At 39.3% G+C, this 18,896-nt stretch overlaps 2 protein-coding genes across 19 annotated transcripts in view; both read right to left on the minus strand.

Annotated features, from left to right (window-relative positions):
- Positions 1-4,349: 4,349 nt before the first annotated feature.
- LOC103479387 (ras-related protein Rap-2b-like) lies at positions 4,350-6,794 on the minus strand. The gene has a single exon (XM_008433773.3). It carries the CDS (start codon positions 6,273-6,275, stop codon positions 5,727-5,729), a length of 549 nt encoding a protein of 182 aa, XP_008431995.1. The 5' UTR covers positions 6,276-6,794; the 3' UTR covers positions 4,350-5,726.
- A 1,537-nt stretch (positions 6,795-8,331) lies between these two features.
- Positions 8,332-18,896, minus strand: part of mbnl1 (muscleblind-like splicing regulator 1) — a 47,153-nt gene continuing 36,588 nt past the window's right edge. For 5 of the 18 annotated variants that reach the window (XM_008433776.3, XM_008433778.3, XM_008433775.3 and 2 more), the window contains 8 exons: positions 18,269-18,508; positions 17,169-17,222; positions 15,893-16,046; positions 14,768-14,803; positions 13,930-14,021; positions 13,440-13,484; positions 12,622-12,693; positions 8,332-11,809 (listed from right to left, as the gene is read on the minus strand). In XM_008433776.3, coding sequence (XP_008431998.2) covers positions 12,637-12,693; positions 13,440-13,484; positions 13,930-14,021; positions 14,768-14,803; positions 15,893-16,046; positions 17,169-17,222; positions 18,269-18,508 — 678 coding nt within the window. In that variant the 3' untranslated portion in view covers positions 8,332-11,809; positions 12,622-12,636. The remainder of the gene's footprint in view (positions 11,810-12,621; positions 12,694-13,439; positions 13,485-13,929; positions 14,022-14,767; positions 14,804-15,892; positions 16,047-17,168; positions 17,223-18,268; positions 18,509-18,896) is intronic. The other 13 variants (XM_008433780.3, XM_008433782.3, XM_008433781.3 and 10 more) reach the window with 13 other exon arrangements.

Below are 18,896 nucleotides of genomic sequence, written 5' to 3' on the forward strand. Positions count from 1 at the left end.
AAAACATACTTTACAAACTCTCCTTGAGCACAAAATGCAATGTTTTGGCAAGAAACTAACTCCATATTACTACAGATAGCTAGCTAGCTTGCTAGCTTGCTAGATAGATAGATAGATAGATAGATAGATAGATAGATAGATAGATAGATAGATAGATAGATAGATAGATAGATAGATAGATAGATAGATAGATAGATAGATAGATAGATAGATAGATCCTTGATAAATGTAGGAAGATTGTTGCATTTCAAGCAGTAGATATATATTGTTTAGCTTTCTATTATTTTTGCTAAATCCATGCTTCTACTTCTGTCTGCTGCTGACATCTATAAACAGTAAAAATGAACAGTTTGTGTTTTAATTGTATTTATTACAACACATTTTCAACATAAAGCAATGTGTTGAACTTTTTTTTCATTTATGGACAAATCATAATATTTTCTACCCTTCAGTGTTTGTCAGTATTATTAATAACAAATCAGAGAAATCCTATGGTGAGGAGATGAAATGAAGGAAGACTTTGTTCTCTCCTGCTGATACCAGTGCATGTGATTTAGTGGTTTTTGACAGCAATTTTTGGAAGTGGTTTGGAGACGGTTCACATCATCTCACTGAGTTTCATGGTTTCTCTCCGTTTGTGCAAACAGCTCACGGTTAACCAGACTTACTGTAAATTACCACCACGTGATCCCGTTGTCTTCTCTGCTCAATTCTGATCACATGGACTCTCCGTGTGCACTTCACTCAAATGTGTGAAATCTTTTCATATCTCCATGTCCTTTCACTTTGCTTCCATCTCAATCAAATATTTGCTCTCAAATTGAAAACGACTACAGGACACATTGTCAGAACCACAGAGAGATCACATCCTGTGTCGCGTTCATCCAAGGGAGGACAGGCTGTGACAGCGCATGATAAAGAGGAACCGGTTATCTGTTTCAACATGTCAAAGATCTGAGGTGCATTCACACAGGAAGTGCCCTAACAGCCACCCTTCCTTTCCTCTGTGCGCTTCAAAGCATAACATAATAGCAAGCTGTGGCTAATGGGTTTGCACGTAGTGAAACGCTGATATGGCACAGATCGCAGGCAGGACGACTCTATATGTTAAAAATGTACAGGCTGCAGAGAATAAACTGAATGGAAATGTGCTTTTAGCTTTAATGTTCTACGTCATATTCTACTGTAAGCAAAAAATTATGTTAGATTTCAGGCATATCTCCAACTCCTAGGGTAGACGAATGCCCTTGTTTTGAAAAGACGAAGATTCAAACCTGCCCTACGACAGACTGGCGACCTGTCCAGGGTGACCCCGCCTCTCGCCCGGTACGCTGGCTGGAGATAGGCACCAGCACCCATGCCGACCCCACTGAGGGACAAGGGTGTAAGAAAATGGATGGATGGATGGATGGATGGATGGATGGATGGATGGATGGATGGAGATTCAAACCTGATGCAAGAGTTTTTCTTGCACGAGTAAGAAAACTAGGACTTGTGCTTGTTGTGCAATCTAGCAAGCCTGTGTTTGAAACTAAGGCAAGTGTCACAAGTTGTTTTCACTGTTGAGAAATATATTGTCAGGCAGTAGCACACATTTTCTGTGTGACTGCATGAATCTATATAATAATAATAAAAATAGCAAATTGACAACTCAAGTGTTATAACTAAAGTCCTGCTGACTTAAACCTATATGAATTTGCACATCAGATAGTTGCTATGTAATGCCACCGCAATGTACACAAAACGCTTACAGTACAGAACTTCTTCAAATCATTTTTATAACTAAAATAGTTAGCAAACTCCACCACTTTCACTGGTAATGCCTAAAAATATATATTTTTTATCTTCACGGGATGAATGCAACCGATTTAAAAGGGTAAAAGAAAACAATGAAATTTTTTTTCATTACCTCTTTAACTGAAGTTATCTGAATGAAGGAAAATCTATATAAACCTGACATTTTTACCATGTCCCTCCCTAAATATTATCAAGGTCAACAGACTGCATTAAGATGTCACCTAATTGGTAACGTAGTGAGAATCCACACTTCAGATGCAAGAATCTGTTGACGGGACAACATGATCCTTTGTGGAAGAGTTTCAAGAAAAAAGACATTGTTGGAAAAAAAGCTTAAAGTTTGACACAAGTCAAGTAGTGGTCACTGAAGATACAAAGAGGAAAGTGCAATGATCATTCTGAATGCACAATTCCCATCGTGACAATGGAGGTGGCAGCATCACGAGCTACTATGAGATATTTTCTTTTTCAGGAATAAGGAAGCTGATGAGGGTTAGCAGGACAATGCTAACCCTCACCAATGTAAGCTTATCCCTGAAATATCCTGCTAGAGGCTACAGAAAACATCAGACCCAAGAAGAGGTTCATCATCTACTAAGACAACCACAGACATACAGCCAAGGCTACAATTAAATGGTACAAGCTGAAGCGCACTCATCTTTTAGCACGGTTCAGTCAAAGTCCACATTTAAATCCAGCTAAGAGTATGCAGCAAAACTCAAAAATTACATTTCCTGCATAGTCACTCTGCATTTAATCTGATTAAGCTTGAACTTCTCTGCAACATGGGCAGAAATTTCAGTTTCTAGATGAGCAATCCTGGTAAAGACGTTCCCCAACAGGATGTCTCTAGACGTTGTAGAATCGCGGCCATGAAATGTGTTTCTACAAATGGGCAGCCCTGCAGCTGGAGGGACACTTGTAGCAGCAGCTAACTGGCCTAGCTGAGGGACGACCGGTTGGAGCAGCGCTTGGCAGCATGAACGGCTGGCTGAACTTGGCTCGGGGCATAAAAAGCCCTCTCTGTTCGCCGCTTCCCAGCCAAGAAAACATATGGTGGGGAGAAGGGGAAGCAGCTCTGACAGGGAATCAAAGGCACTAACCAAACAAGTGGACAAAGATGTTTTTTAAACATGCTGGATGTGATCCTGACCTGAATCTAACCAGTGGCTAAAAGCCTGTTCATCTACTCCATGCAAATACAGTGAATAAATAGTTCAGCTGTGACCGTGAATCTTAATTTTCGCTTTCTTAAAAGCCTGTATAGCAGACTGAACCGGGACAAAATGCAGATGGTTCTTTAAAAGTATTATTTCAAACATTTGTGTCAAGAAGTCGACATGCACAATCTGTAAAAAACCTGCTTCAAGTTAATTTTGCCATACCAGTGTGCAAATTTTAAACTATTTTCTGCAATTAACAAGTGACCAAACAGCATGCTGCATCGACCGGGCTTAACCTGGCTGATGTTGGTTTTTCTTTGAATTACTACAATTAAAATAGAAAAAAAATTGCCAGAGCTACTTTGATCAGCATAGTAGTTCGAGATCCGAAAGCAAGTAAAGGAACAATAATACTAGATCAAATAACTATGTTCCTCACCTAGTTCTAATAAAATAATAAATGCTTCAATTGGTTGATGATTTTATAGGCTGCAAAAGGTTGGACTAATCATAATAACAAGCATTTTTTAATAAATGCCCATTATTTTTGCTTTGTGACTGACTGCTTCATCTCTAAATTGTATTTGCAGAAAAAAGGCTAAGTAAAAACTAGAAACTATAATGGACATATTCAAGTTCAATACATAAAAACACTTCATATTTCTGGAAAAACCAACCGAAGAAGAAGTTTCAGTCGAAGCAGAAGTAATAATTCAAACCGCTGTGCCAGAAAAATTGCTCTTTTTTTTTTTAGGGCATCGTTTCCGATGTAGAGGACAGCAGAAGGTTCTCCCGTTTTCGCGCTGCATTGAAAAATACAGATCAAATTCATCTATATTTTGACAAATAAACTGACTTACTGTTAAAGGTAATAACCATCGTGACCTGCTTTGTTTTATTTTTATTTTTTTAAGTATGGAAATGTTTAAAGGGTTCAAAAGCTTGCCTCATTCACTTCATATGGGGAAATAGTTTTTTTTTTTTAGTATTTAGAAAAGTGATATTATATAAACACCAGAAATTACAGCACAAATCTGCTAAAGGATCTGAATTTATAAAGAGCATTGTATGCAGATGGAGTGTGTGGCCGAAGACCTGCAACAGGATCACAGAAGTGTCAAAAGGTCACAACACAGGTGTCGAACCGCGGTCCTCGAGGGCAGGCGGCCTGCAACATTCAGACGAGTCTCCGCCTCGGCTGACCCGTGCCACATAAATAGATCATTAGCAGGACCCATTACCTGCTAATGGGGAGGAGGCAACTCGGCCGTGTCGCTCAGGTGTGCCGGAGTCGGGACACATCCGAGAGTCGGAGAACAGCAGCCCCTCGAGGAACGACGCTTCGCAGCACCCACACAGTTAAATGAGGCGAGACACGCACACACCACACACTGTTACGTAAAATGTGTTCTGTATTCCAAGTCTCTCAAACTGACAGGTGGATGGCCAGAAAATGTCGTCCAAAAGCAGAAATACAATTACAGTAAGTCAAAAATGTCACTTTTTTTTTTGTTTTTAGAAAAAAAAAATCTACATCATAGATACAAACATGGCTTGCCATTCACAGAACCGAGATCCCAGCAGGTTATCCCGCTTGTTCTTCATGGACTAGTACCTCTGGAAACAGCCTGAATTTGATATCTGCTTACAAGCTCAGCATCCAGGCTGCAAAATAGTTTTGTTTTTTTCATTATTATTATTATTATTACTATTATTTCACTTTGACACCAAATGAAAACCAGAGTGCAGAGGCTGGAAACCTGTTTTAAAAATAAAAAAAATAAAATAAAAGTTCTGATTGCCATTAGGACGCACTGCAGAGGAAGTAAGGGCTCATCAGTTGGCACAGTCACAGGAGATTTTTTTTTTTTTTTTTTTTTTTAAAGCAGGGAAGGCACTTGACATGGGGTCGCAGTGTTTCCCCATGCAGCGACAGCAATGCACCAAGGTCCTTGTTTGTGCACACCGAGGAGGAACACAGTCAGCTGGGTGCAAGTTTCAGATAAGTAAATAACAAATCACCAAAACCTGCGGATGAGCTAAAGGAGGAGGGAGAAAAAAAACAAAAAAACAAAAACAAAACAAGAATGTATTGGCTTGACTCGACTTCAGATGTGGTATCTGAGTGGGCGGTGGGTCTGCGCCTCTTGTGTTTAACTTGACAGTTCGTGTTGGAGCGAGCTGTGCAAGGCTTGAGTGGTGATTTTTTTAAAAAATGCTTTCCGAGCTCTCCTATGCATTAAAAAAAAAAAGAAAACAAAAATGCAATAAAAGGTGAGCAATCTCTGCTTCTCTACGATGGAGATCTGGCATAAGTAAACCCATCATCACCATCACCACTAACCTCCAAGACAGAAGAACCCGGCCCGGAAGAAATAACAGTATAGCTGAGAGGACAAAAAAAAAAGGAGAGAATTAAAAAAAAAAAAAACAGGCCTGAAAACACATGACTCTTAGGTTTCACAATTAGACATTCCCACCGAGGCACATTTTCCAGAGAAGTGTCAAATACAAAGCTAGAAAAGAAAAACCAAACCAAAAAAATCCCAAAACATTCAAGTACGTTGTCATGTAAACACTTTCCAGACTATGATACACAATAGACTGTTGTCGATTTTTGTTCTTGTGCAACAATAAGACAACAGTGTGAGGAGTGAGGAAACTTTTAGAAAAAAAATAAAAGTAAAGAAGAAAGCCTTCAGAGCCGCAACTTTTTGAAGCTCTGAACTCAAAGCCCCGGGTTTTCTGCACGTCTCCGCGGCTCCTTCAGAGCAGGACACACGAGCAGCACTGGTCGCCTCCGCTGGGGACGCTGGAATAGTTCATCTGTCTCACTATTTCTGCGAACAGCTCGTCCACCGAGATTTTATTTTTGGCTGAGGTCTCCATGAAGGGGCAGCTCCAGTCCTGGGCCAGCGCCTTGCCTTCCCCGGAAGACACCTCCCGCTCCCCCTCCAGGTCCACCTTGTTCCCCACCAGGATCATGGGCACCCTCTCGTACCTCTTCACCCGGATGATCTGGTCCCGCATGGGCTTGATGTCCTGGAAGCTCTGCTGGTTCACCAGGCTGTAGACCAGGATGAAGCCCTGGCCGTTCTTGATGTACAGATCCCGCATGGAGGCGAACTGCTCGGTCCCGGCCGTGTCCAGGATCTCCAGCACCGACGGGGACGAGTCCACCTCGATCTCCTTCCTGTAGAAATCCTCTATCGTGGGGTCGTACTTCTCGATGAAGGAGCCGGTCACGAATTGGACCGTCAGCGCCGATTTACCGACTCCGCCCGAGCCCAAAACGACCACTTTGTACTCCCTCATGGTTAAAGGAGGGGTGGCGGTGAGGGGGGGAGAGAGAGAGAAGAGGAAAAGCAGACACCTCCTTTTTTTTTTTTTCCCCTCGACGAAGCCTCCTCTCGCTCCCTAGCCGTCTATCTCGCTCTCCAGCCCCGATGTGTTCAAACCGAGCAGACTGCGAAGGCTGCTCCCCTCGTCGCTCGGGTGGCCGTCAAAATCGCACGCCGGCGAATCCTCCGAGGCTGTGGCAGCGCGGTGAGGGCCGCTGGGGAGCAGATCCGAGGAGAGCGACCGCCCCTGGACATCAGCGTGGGGAATTAAAGCGCATTTTGATCGCGCTGTGTTGTGCAACGGTGCGGGGAAAAAGCGTGATCGCGTCTCTGTTCTTGCATGGCGTTTCCTGCCCACATCCTCAGCGCGTCAAAAAGAAAAAAGAAAAAAAAAAAGCAGAGGCTCAGTTCCGTTTTCTTAAAGGAGCCGTCACTCGGGCACCCCGGTCCTTCCTCCCGTCCCTCAGTCTGATGATCAGCAGCGGGTCTGATGATGAGACTGGGCTGGGCAGAGCCCACCACGGAAGCCCCTCAGCTGCAGCTACTACACGCATTTCACCGTGTGAACTAATGAGGCCTGCCATTTAGTCAATAATCAATTTTAAATGTCTGGTTCCGCGTTACGAGGACTCAGCACAAAATTCTTCATTCACGTAGATGTAAATTTAAAAATGTTTTTGTATTCTAAAAATGTTTGTTTCTCAGACGACAAGAGGCAGCCAGCTCTACAAGATAACTAAACAACGAAAAAGCATCACCAGTCTGTTTTTATTTCTACTTTACTCAAAAAAGTGGCATGTTAAACTTGGCTCAATTATCGATGAAAAAAAATCGTTATTGGGTTGAAAGGTCACCTTGCCATCAACCCAATTATTAGCTCTCTTTATATTTTCTTTATCAGATTCAAGTTTGAGAGTCTAGTTCACTAGTTAGAAGAAACTTGTTGGTGAAAATTAAAATGTTATTTTAAATGTAAATGTGAAAACGTGCATGGATCATTTTTGGGCTTAACGGGGTTGTATTGACCAACTTTATAGTTGTTACAGTTTTTGTTTTGCCCCCAAACTTTCAGTTGGATTTGGGTCTGGACTTACTTTGACTGCAAATTTGAGTTTACAGACATTTGTTTAATATTTGGTAGAGGTTGGAAAATCCATTCATGACCAAGCTTCAACTTCCAGGTTGATGAAATTTAGCTTTAGCATTTCCACATAATGTATTTTCCCTATGCAGTCACTTTTTAAAGAAGAGCCTCTCTATTACATGCTTGTTGGAGTTAAGACATCTCCAGACATTGAGATACTTGTATCTGACTGCATCTGTAAATCCCAATCTGACGTTTTCTGTTGCTTTTGAAATAATGACGTTTTCCTTGCCGACTAGCCTTTTAACCCACCTCAGCAAAAAGAATAATTCCAGTGGAGAATAATGTTTTCTTAGCACTTACGCGCTAATTTCACACCAAAAATATTTTCATCTTTGAGACACAAAACCCTCATCATTCCCGAACGCCATGATGTCTTGACATCACCATGATGCCGATACTTTCCTACTTATTTGCCTATAATTTTTTCAACAGATGAAGGCAAGTTCTTCATGCATCTGAAAATTGTACTCATTTAAGTTTACTTTATTTTGAGTGACTTTTCTTTTTTTTTATTTTTCCATAATATCACACAAGAAAGCTGCGTGCCTGAGGTCATCAGGTCAGCCTCCGTTTAACAGATGTTGTAAAGTAACCTATCAGAAGCCTGCAAAGCCGTGACACCATCACATTGGCTTTCTAAAATGGTTACTATACGGTACTATATAGCAATATTGGTGGAAACGTAATTGGAAAACATTATGAAACAATAGGTATTTTAAATTCACTCTTATTATTCTGTGAATTACTAAAATCCAGATATCTTTGATAATCCTAACTGACCTAAAACAAGAACGGTTTAATCTAATTTAATAATCAGACTATGAGAAAAAAAAAAAAAAAAGCTAATTTAAATCTCCAATATCAAAAACACAAAGAGACAAGGTTGCATGAGCAAATCAAATAGTTTTATTCAGATTTTTTTGTTGTTGTTTTCATCCATACAGCAAGAGTCAAATATGGCAACAATAAAATGAGCATAAACAAATCTGGAGACAGAATAGTACATCAGCTGTTAGCAAATACATAACTGGTGTCTGCGCTTACAAGTAAAAAGCAGTCAAAAGCGAACATGTGCACCCAGCAGGGAAGAAGAAGAAAGACCTTGGTTGCAGCCAGAAGACTTGTAAAGTCTTGTCTTTTTTTTTTTTTTTTTTTTTTTGAGAAAATGGTGCTTTGGTTATGTAGCGACTATACAAAGCAGCCTCAAGTTAGAAACATATTGACACTGACTTTTACATTCATTTTAAAGAGGAATTTGCCAAATATGCATTTGGTATGACGAGCCTTCGCCTGCTGAGTGCACAGCTAAGAAAAGCAGGACTAACTGCTTGTGAGTTAGTGGGGACTGTAATTCTCTATCTGAACATATCTGAGGTGGACAAGTGCTAATATGTTATTATTATTATTATAATATTTTTTTGAAATAACTTGTTTGCTTGGACATACTTGAGTAAGATGACTTGTTTTTAAAAGTATTATTTCTCCACACTGTAGAGGTTATCTACGGCATGTATGATTTCAGAAACAAAAAAAGAACAAAAATTTTTTTGTTTTTTTTTAGGTTTTGTGGATCTCAAAGTGCCGTCTGTCCTTATATATCTACACAGCTTCTTTTGTTTACATGCAATCAAATCAAACTATAATAGAAGATATAATTTTTTTTTAATAGATTCATGTATCTACTGTACCATGGGACACTGCTTGTCCGGTAAATGACTATATGGACCTTAATGGATATGTCATCATATCAGAGGCATAGAGTTAGCATGACACGGGGAAATCCACTCCCCTGCAACATTCCCTGGCATTACGAGCCACCTATAAAACAAGCGCATAGCTTTCTCTGAATGCATTGGCCAAGAAACTAGTGCCCTTCTTTGCAAGCGAATTTTAGCTGGTCTTCTAATTTAAGAATTTTAAATTAATCTAACAAAATTCCTTATAATTATAGATCTTTTTTTTTCTTTTTATTCAAAATAATATCTCATTATGATACACGTTTTTTTTTTTTCTCTGTTCATTTTACTATATACAGAAGTGCAAAAAGTTAACCTTCGTCCCTTAGGTTAGAACTCAATATCTGCAGCATGTCCGACTCTTCCCCCGGCGGGGGCGGGGGGCAAAAGTCTCGGCTTTTCCTCACTCCAAATCTCAACAAACATCAACATCAATCTCACTGCTCGTTTTGGCCTGACATTCAGGGCAAACTTACTATTCAAACAAAACTACAAATCTCTTTGAAATGGATACAGTAGAAAATAATTTTTTTCCTCTCTCAAACATGGACAATCCACTTTTTTTTCTCTCAATACAATATAGTATTTTCAAACATGACATCGACATGTTACAAGGAAAATCGGAACTTTTCCCGACAATCATCTCATTCCTTGTATCAAAAAGTTTCTCATCAATAAAATTAATTGACAAATACAACAACAAATGAGAAAGACATCCAGCTATATGAATGAAGTGAGAATTTAAACACATTATCCTCTATATGGTTTGAAAAAGTTATGAATGTCATACTATCTTAACATCTACAACGGCTATATGAATGTTGTCAAGTAATAATATAGTAAGGCAAAAAAAAGAGAAAAAAATCTAGAACTACATACCTCAAATAGATTCAAATTCTTAAGTAGTACATAACACATAAATTCAATGAAATTTAGGAGAGTAATTGTTTCAGAAAGAGAGACAACAACAAAAAAGAGAGATCAAAAGCGCCTTGTGTGAAGTATAAAACTCATTGGTGTTTTTTTTTTTTTTTTTTTTATACTTGCATGGTGATTGAAAGGACATTTGATTGGGTACAGACCCATAAATTGTGATCTAAGGCTTTGTTAGGTACATAACATTGGTAAAAACACAGCACACGCTTCTGTGAAGACCTAAGAGGGAAATAATCATACGACACGCACACGGAGGAAAGATAATTAACATATTTCCTTATCTGCTTAATCCTCGACCTAGATGTGAGTAAGACTTAAGAGCAAATCTGTGCTTTGGTTTCATAGTGAGATCAATAAAAGCTTCATATTTTTACTTGAAATGCAAGTAGCACTCTATAGTAAAAATGAGAAACTGAAACAGAGTGAACCACAAAATTGAAGAGCACGAATGGTTTTTAATGACCTACAAGACCTTTGGGCCTGTTTGCTTTTAAAAGTGGCTCAAAAGTGCTTCTCGGAGACACGTTTTTAGAGCTGCTCCTGTTTAAAAAGGAAGGGAATAAAGTAACACAATGCTAATTAAAGCTCCTCCCTCTACTTCCCCAGGCTTTAGAGTCGACGGACTTGATTAACAAATTATCCTGACAAATAAAACTGGTTCATTTAAAGGAGGCATGACGGATTTTTTTTTTTAGAATAACACTCTCCATTTTTGATAAAAAAAACAAACCAAAACAAACAATTAAAACCCCACTTTCAAACCTAATGAAATAAAAAAAGAGAAGATTAAAATAATAATAATAATAATAATAATAATAATATTAATAAAACACTCAGAATGGAGATTCTAAAAGAAAACAATACAAAAAGAGCCATACAAAAGTTTTACCTTCGGTAAACAAATAACACTGCTGAGATAACACTCTGGTTTTAGCTGTATGGCCTTGATGGCACATGACAAGGTGAGACAAGCTAGCCTGGCTGTGCTTTCAAGGTACACAGGTATGTTGGTTTACCCAGAACATTCATATGTCCAAGACCCTCATTTCAACATCTAGTTTCACTAGTAGCCGTAAAACACAATACTGTACATGCCCAATGCATTTGGCAGAGAGAATAAAAAAAATAAAAAATAAAAAAAAAATTATAATATCATTGTGCCTTTTAGATTTCAATTAAATTCAAGGTGCATATCTGCATTCCACTTGTAAACTATGAAATATGGCTATTGATTAAAAATAAAGCTGACAAAAAAAAAGAAAAGAAACAATAATAGAGGAAGGAAAACTCTTGGTCTGTCAACGTACCAGCACTAGATGTTGTCTTGTAGCAACAACGCCCTTAACCTTCTGTGCATGCAGTTATGATAACAAGTAGAGCAAACTGAGTGGTATGATTCAGTTAGACACAGAGGCGTTACGCGATTGTTTCCACCAACTCATCCCCTTCTTCTTCTTCTTCTTCTCGGCTGGACGTCGATTCTGACGGCGAATTCTTCTGGATATTGATATGTGGGAAGATGGCACAGATCGTGTGTTTGTACCCTTGACGCATGTGACGAGTCCCTTGTTGTGGACAGGCTAAGAGATGGCTGACCCTCCTTGTCCCATTGCTTGACATTCTGAAGGTTATGTACATAAAGGCTTAACTCTTTTGGCTTGGACGGTGCCAGCACACATTCATTTTGATCTGTAAGAGAGGATGGATGTCACTTAAGAACGTTCAGGGAGTAGAGTACATGGAGTGTCCTGCACTTGAACTGTTTAGCATTTTGTCAACCTACAACCAAAAACGTCAGTGTATTTTACTGAAATTGTATGTGGTAAAAAACAAAACCCACAGTGTTGCTTAATTGCAAAGCGGAAGGAAAACGAGTCATGGTGCTCAATGTTTATCTTGCACATAACAAAAAAAAAGGTGACAAGTATTAGTAGTCAGCTCCCCTTAGTCAGCATTTGATAGAACCTCATTTTGCTCTAATTAAAGCTGGATGTCATATGTTTTTCTTCTTGCCGCTTTTCCATGAAGACTCTCACACAGGTAGCATTGACTTCTATCCTATTGAATGTTCTCGTTAGTGAAGGCCATTCTCTTTGTCTTTTTGAATGTAGACTGAACAGTGCACTTCAAAGCTTTGAAACTCCACAACTTTCTCCCTCACCATTTATACTGACACCCGCGGACTCTATTTAGTGATTAGATGCAACGTGAAGGCAATTTTGTTTAAAGTTATCAGAGTAAATCATCATTCTTCCAGTTCACAAACGTGCATTTTGTGATAGTCTATCACATAAAATCCAAATAAAATACACTGGAGTCTGTGGTTGTAATGGGACCTTAAAGTGGAACATCCTACAGAGTATGAATGCTACTGTAAAACACTATGTTAACCAACACTCTACAGCCATGGAGTTGAAACCAGAGCTAAAGCGAGTCACACAACAAAAGCTTAAAAACCTGGAATGAATAGACAGAATAGAAGCACTGAAATAGAAACTCACTGTTTTTAAGAGGAACTACATTTGAGTCAAGTACTTGTGACTACTCAGATGATCTGCAGATATTATTGGAATCTGGTGACAGAAAACAGAGATCATATGAAGCATGTCAAATCGAAAACACACAAAGTGAGCATTGGCCTCTAAACAAACAGGTCAGTGCAATGTAACCACATCCTCTCTCTATGAGATGAGCTCGCTGCTGAAAGGAGACAAAGTTAAGGAGACAGGACAAGCTTACTGCTACATTCGGGGGGCACAATCGATGCAAGTTTGTCATACCAAGGACAAATAGTTCAATCAAGACACACTAGCAGGGGTGGGAAGAGGGTGACTTAAAGGAAGTGTGAGATGAGGGAGGGTTGGATGGGAAGCTCTCAGTTAGGTGGCTTTCCCCATGCAAATCTAAGTCCTCCATGTTGTTGACCTCCACACCTCAATCAGATGCGGAAAACATGTAATAATGCATGACATGTTAACTGACTCTTAGTTCTTTTGCCAAAAACTTTAAATTACGTGTAATTCACCTCTAGCAAAATTTCAATCAGAATGTTGCAACATTGCAATACTGTTTTTTAACTTAAAAAAACAACAAAAAACTAATAAAGTCCAGCGTTTAAACACAAAGATAATGGTAGAGCTTTGCTTTATGTGCTGGAAGCGGCTGCAAAAAATAACAAGAACAAAAAAACAAAAGTAAGCCAAGCACCAGAGGGGCACAGACAGTGACTGTTGCACAAAGCTGTGCAAAAAGGCTCTCAAAAATATAGAAAATCAAAAATTAAATAAATGAACAAAAAAGAGAACTACCTCATACATACCAATTGCATGTATTCGTTGGTAGTCAACTTTGATAAGGAAGAGTCCTCAAAGGTGGAAAGGACAAAAATCAAGGTTACAATGAGGACACAGAATAAATACACATCAGATACTTTAAGGGAAAAAAAATGATTATGTTTATAGTTAACGAATATAGCCAAAAGAAACGCTTCGTCATAATGTGTTAAGACATTAAATATGGCATGTTGGACAAGTGTAGGCCAACAAGAGGGAGTACTGCTTTCTACCCAACCCACCCATTATAAGACACAAGCATTCCAACTCTATCAATGTGCACAGATAGATAGATAGATAGATAGATAGATAGATAGATAGATAGATAGATAGATAGATAGATAGATAGATAGATAGATAGATAGATAGATAGATAGATAGATAGATAGATAGATAGATAGATAGATAGATAGATAGATAGATAGATAGATAGATAGATAGATAGATAGATAGATAGATGGTGGTAGAGGTGCAAACCTGATTGGTGGAGGCAGTTGCGAAGGGAACGCTTGTGGCAGATGTGGTGGCTGCAGATACAGAGGCTGGAGAACCACCGTGCATCATGGGAACTTTTTTTTTGGAGGGAAAATCATGTAAGCATAAATACACAGAGGAGCAGAGGAGCCACATACAAACCAGGCAAATAAAAAGAAGGAAAATGTGAGCGGGTGGGGGTAAGGGGGGAGGGCTGGGCCCAAGTGGGATTCGATTTAACTAGTTCCCCTGACTTCTCTCTGCCAAGACTTGAATGCATATTTGAGTATATTGTTACAATTGAAGTGATTCGATTGTGCTTTATTTTCTTGGCCCACGTAACTTTAAAAGTTCACCTAAAATTTATTGTTGCATGATGCTTAATAATGAAATAACTACAGCAGAGGAGATGAAGGGGCCAGTTATAATTGAACTCCCTTTAGTATTCTTTAGGTATAAAAAGTGGGTCAGTCAAGTTAGGACGGCCAAAAAAAGGTTCTTAACAAGCAGGAAGTCGACTGTTCAAGCAGTTTATGAGCACACAGGGGAACTAACAAAGCATCCGCTACTGAATTCAGCTGATAAACAAAATTCTGTTTCACACTATTCGTTTTTCATTGTGTGGACTCATGTTTCAGGTCTGAACTCGCGTCTTTACGCAGCTAAAACAGCAACTCTCGGGTCACCAAAATCGATATTGAGCTCTAATTCTAACAAGCAATTTTTAATGGACAATTTGATTTTGATGACCAGTGACTCAAAGACACCAGGTTACAGAAAAGGAAACAAAAAAAACAAAAAAACAAACAAAACAACTGAAGAAGGAAAAGCTGGAACCTACCAACGCTGGCTGCAGGTGTCATGCACAATATTGAGCCTGCCCATCATGCAGTGCAACAGGAAGTGGATTGGGTAGGGAAGAGAAATCAAAACAGCCCATCACAAGATTCGTTAGAGGGAAGGGAGAGATAACGTGGGAGAAAAAGTTAATATTTCTCAAACACAGACATCAGTGACTGGAGAAGGTGCAGATGTGACTGAGACTTTTGTCTGCAGGGTAGTGTAAGAGTTTGTAATTTGCTAAGCATAATAGGAGGAGAATCATTATAATCATTGAACATCAAATACACATTCCAGCATTGAGCCCAAAGCAAAGTCCCAGAATCATGGTTTGACCCCATCCCATGGACTATTACACAGTTTGATATCTTTTAGGGTGGTTAATTTCGTATTTAGTTAAAATCATTGTTACACTAAATTCTATACATAGATATCCACAGTTTAATTAAGGTAATTAGTCAGAAGAAAGAGATTAAAATCCCATCTTAATTCACAGAGGCCATGCAATGCCACACAAAACATAAAGCATGTATTTAGGCCCTTCCTCTTAAACTACAATACAAGACACATGCAGTGCCTTGCACAAATTTACATTTCTATTAATCTTTACAACATTTTGTCACATTACAACAATATATATATATATATATATATATATATATATATATATATATATATATATATATATATATATATATATATATATATATATATATATATATATATATATATATATTGCAAGGTTTAGCTTGCATTTGTATATAGGCTATATATACTGCTCAAAAAAATAAAGGGAACACTTCAGTGTTCACTTAAATGTTAAAGTGTTCCCGTTATTTTTTTGAGCAGTGTATATATTACTGAAGTATATCGTTCTAAGGTAACAAAATGTGAAAAAAATTCAAGTGCTACAAAAACTTTAACAACATATGAATCTATGTTGGTTCAAAGTGGAAGTTGTTGTTAACTCAGTTCTGTAATTTCCTCCTGTCTGATGAAATAGTTGAACTGTTTATGACCGAACTGAGCTGTGTTGCAATCGATCACCCTGCCAAACCCCAGCCAAGCAAAGAAGCCAGGTTAGACTGATCCACCATCCACTGGCTGATTGCTTCGGGAGCCATACCTGATGGGAGGAAAGCAGCTTGCTGCTGAAACTGCATGCTGGCCAGGGCTTGTTGGTACTGAAGCATGCCAGTGTTAAACATGGCTGCGGCCCCGTTGGCCTTCTCCAGAGCCGCCCGCTTTGGGAGGGGAGCCATGACACTAGGAGTGATGCCCTGCCCGTCCACATGGAGGGAGGACAGTGAAAAGGAAAAAAAAAAAAAGAGGCAGAGATAGACAGAAAGAGAGGTGTGTGGAATTTAGAGAAGGTGTGTTAGAAAGAGGCAAAGACAGGGAAGAAAACAAGAAAAAAACGTTAGAGAACATCAGAGAAACAGAGCCACAACATCTTTGTGTGTACAACAATTACAATATCATATCATCAGTAGCAAGCAAGCAGCAGTCTGACACAAATACTACACAAGCAGGAGCATGATGCCTACTGGAGCTATGAGCTGACAGGCATTTACATATTAATAAAAAAAGGCTTTATTATTAACTTTACACACATAAGGCTGACTAATAAAGCAAGCATTAACCATTAAAACAATGAGGCTGCTAACGAGGTGGAACAGGTAGTAAGCACAGAGAAAGGGAGGCTGCACTGCTAGCTCCATGATAAACTGTGTAAACCATGTTTAAGTGATGGTTCACTCTCAGAAAAAAAAAATCTATCAAAAATGGTTTAAAGCCAAGAAAAAACAAAAAATAACTGCAAGGCGTAACACTCTACACGTCTTGGCATTAGGCCATTCTTGACTTCTGGTGATTAGTGTCAAGATCAAGATATGAGTGAACTATCATTTGTTACAACTAACCTGTTAATGTGGGATCACTCCTGTTTGGTTAGCCTAGCCCCCACCCAGATCCATTACCCATGCACTAGCAACACAGACATGCACACATTTGATTGACACTGACATTTAGACACAAGACTGAAGCCATGCCACTTTAATAGAAGCTCTACTTCCCTCGCCCTCGCTAACTTTTGTTAGACAGGCTGCAGGCGATGAAATGACTGTGGCTCTTTACCACAATCTGCAACAGTGAATTTGTGTTTCTGCAAGTTTGACACAAACCGTTTGAACTCTTAACGGGCCACAGTCATTGTATCACAAGCAGCAGTTATAGAGTAACAAGAAGAAGAAGAAGAAGAACACACACTGCACTGAGACGAACATTGTAAAACAAAAAAAAAAACAAAACAAAACAACAAAAAGCTAAGTATCTTTGGTTAAAACACTGCTGCACAACAAAGCCACATGCGTGCCAAGCTAAAAGGTGAAAGGTCATAGTACCAGGTCAAAGGTTGCGTCGAGGGGTCGCTTCAGTGATTTGACAGCCGACTGAGTCTTAATTAGCAGGCAGCGAGCACATGATGGCAATGGGCCAATGGGGTTCAAGCGCATTAACATAAACCAGCAAGCAGAGGTGCATCATGGGGGCAGCAGTGCAGTTTGGGTATAGGTGAGAAAAAACAAAAATAAAAAAACAAATCATTGGAATGCAATATACAAAGGGGATAACAGGGCTAAGGCATGCACAGTGTGGACATTAGCTCTACTACTCAACAGTTAAATCATCATCAGAGAGATGATAACTACCGGACTACAGTGGTTATTTTCACACAGGAATAAATGAAAACAGAAAATTATTCAACCATCATTTGAAAAGAGCCTCAGCAAATAAACAGCAAAAAAATGTACAGAGGTGTAAATTCACATTTCTCCGCTTCACTGTGCACGTCATGGTCAAGTCGACATTACACTGATTCACCCCCATGTTCTCTGTACTGCTGTACCACTAAAAAGCACGTGGAGATAAACGGGACGTGTGGCTGCGCTACTATTCACCGGCACCGTCACAGCAGGAAAAGACAGAAGGCACAATGAAATCGTTTCAAATAATATCAAGAGGAAGAGAAGTTGTAGGTAGGAACAACAGAAACAATGGAGTCATAAAGGAGGCCAGGCAGAGAGAGACGGACAGAAAAGGAACTGGACTCTCTGCTCGTGGTCTGAGATGAGATGAACAAGGAACGAAGCAAACGGTTTGACAAATGAGGAAGAAAGAAACAAAACAAAACAAAAAAAACGCTTGACATGACAGTAGTCCTGGTTACAGTACACTGTTGTCTCATCCTTCTTCATGTCATCCAGCACAGAGCAGATTTTACCCACACCAACATGCAGACCTTTTAATATTTGACCTGGCAAAAGCAGAACTGAAAATGTTACACAACAACCAATTAGGAAGGCGAGACACGTTCAAACATGAAGGTGATTAACTTTGGCTCAACACAGCTAGACTTGCTAGCAAATACAAAACCTCTCTCTCTCTCTCTCTCTGTCTTTTCTGAATTTGAATGAGTGCGACCGTACTGAAAGAGAACGCTCACCATGGCCGCGGCAGCCGTGGCCTGGTTCACCTGATGCTGGGTGGCCTTAATTTTGGCCTGCAGGTGGGCCGGGGGGTGAAAGTACTTGCACTTTTCCCTGGTGCATCGGCCCTTGATGTAGTCCATGCACACAGTGACGGTGTTGTCATTGGTGTCGATCATGGTGCTGTCTGCAGGGTGAGCGAAGCGGCACTCGCCCTCCCCCCGAGCACAGTTTCCCCTCTGGTACTCCCGGCACACCTAAATGAGTCAGAGGGAGAATAGTTAAATAGCATCCACGTCAAAATCAAAACACTGCGAAGTAGTTAAGTTAAAAAAACAAACATGTACGACATGATCTAAATGCTTCCTACTGCTACTAAAAGTATCTAACATATTGATTATTAAGGTTATAATTACGTTAATTGTTACACATTTATTTACTGTTGCTTTGATATTGATTTGTAGCTATAAAAAATGAATCAGTAATAAATTGTTTATTGTGCAGGACAGACACCTTTTTCTCCTTAATAACAGATTCTAATAAACAGAGAATTATACAGTACAGGGTACAAAATCATTATTTAAATTATTTCTATTTGGTTAAATGTGTAAAGATAAAAATTTTAAATATTATAGTGAACCCATT

Source organism: Poecilia reticulata, chromosome 17 (genome assembly GCF_904066995.2).
Source record: "Poecilia reticulata chromosome 17, P_reticulata-male-v2, whole genome shotgun sequence".
In the NCBI taxonomy this organism is placed as follows: domain Eukaryota; kingdom Metazoa; phylum Chordata; class Actinopteri; order Cyprinodontiformes; family Poeciliidae; genus Poecilia; species Poecilia reticulata.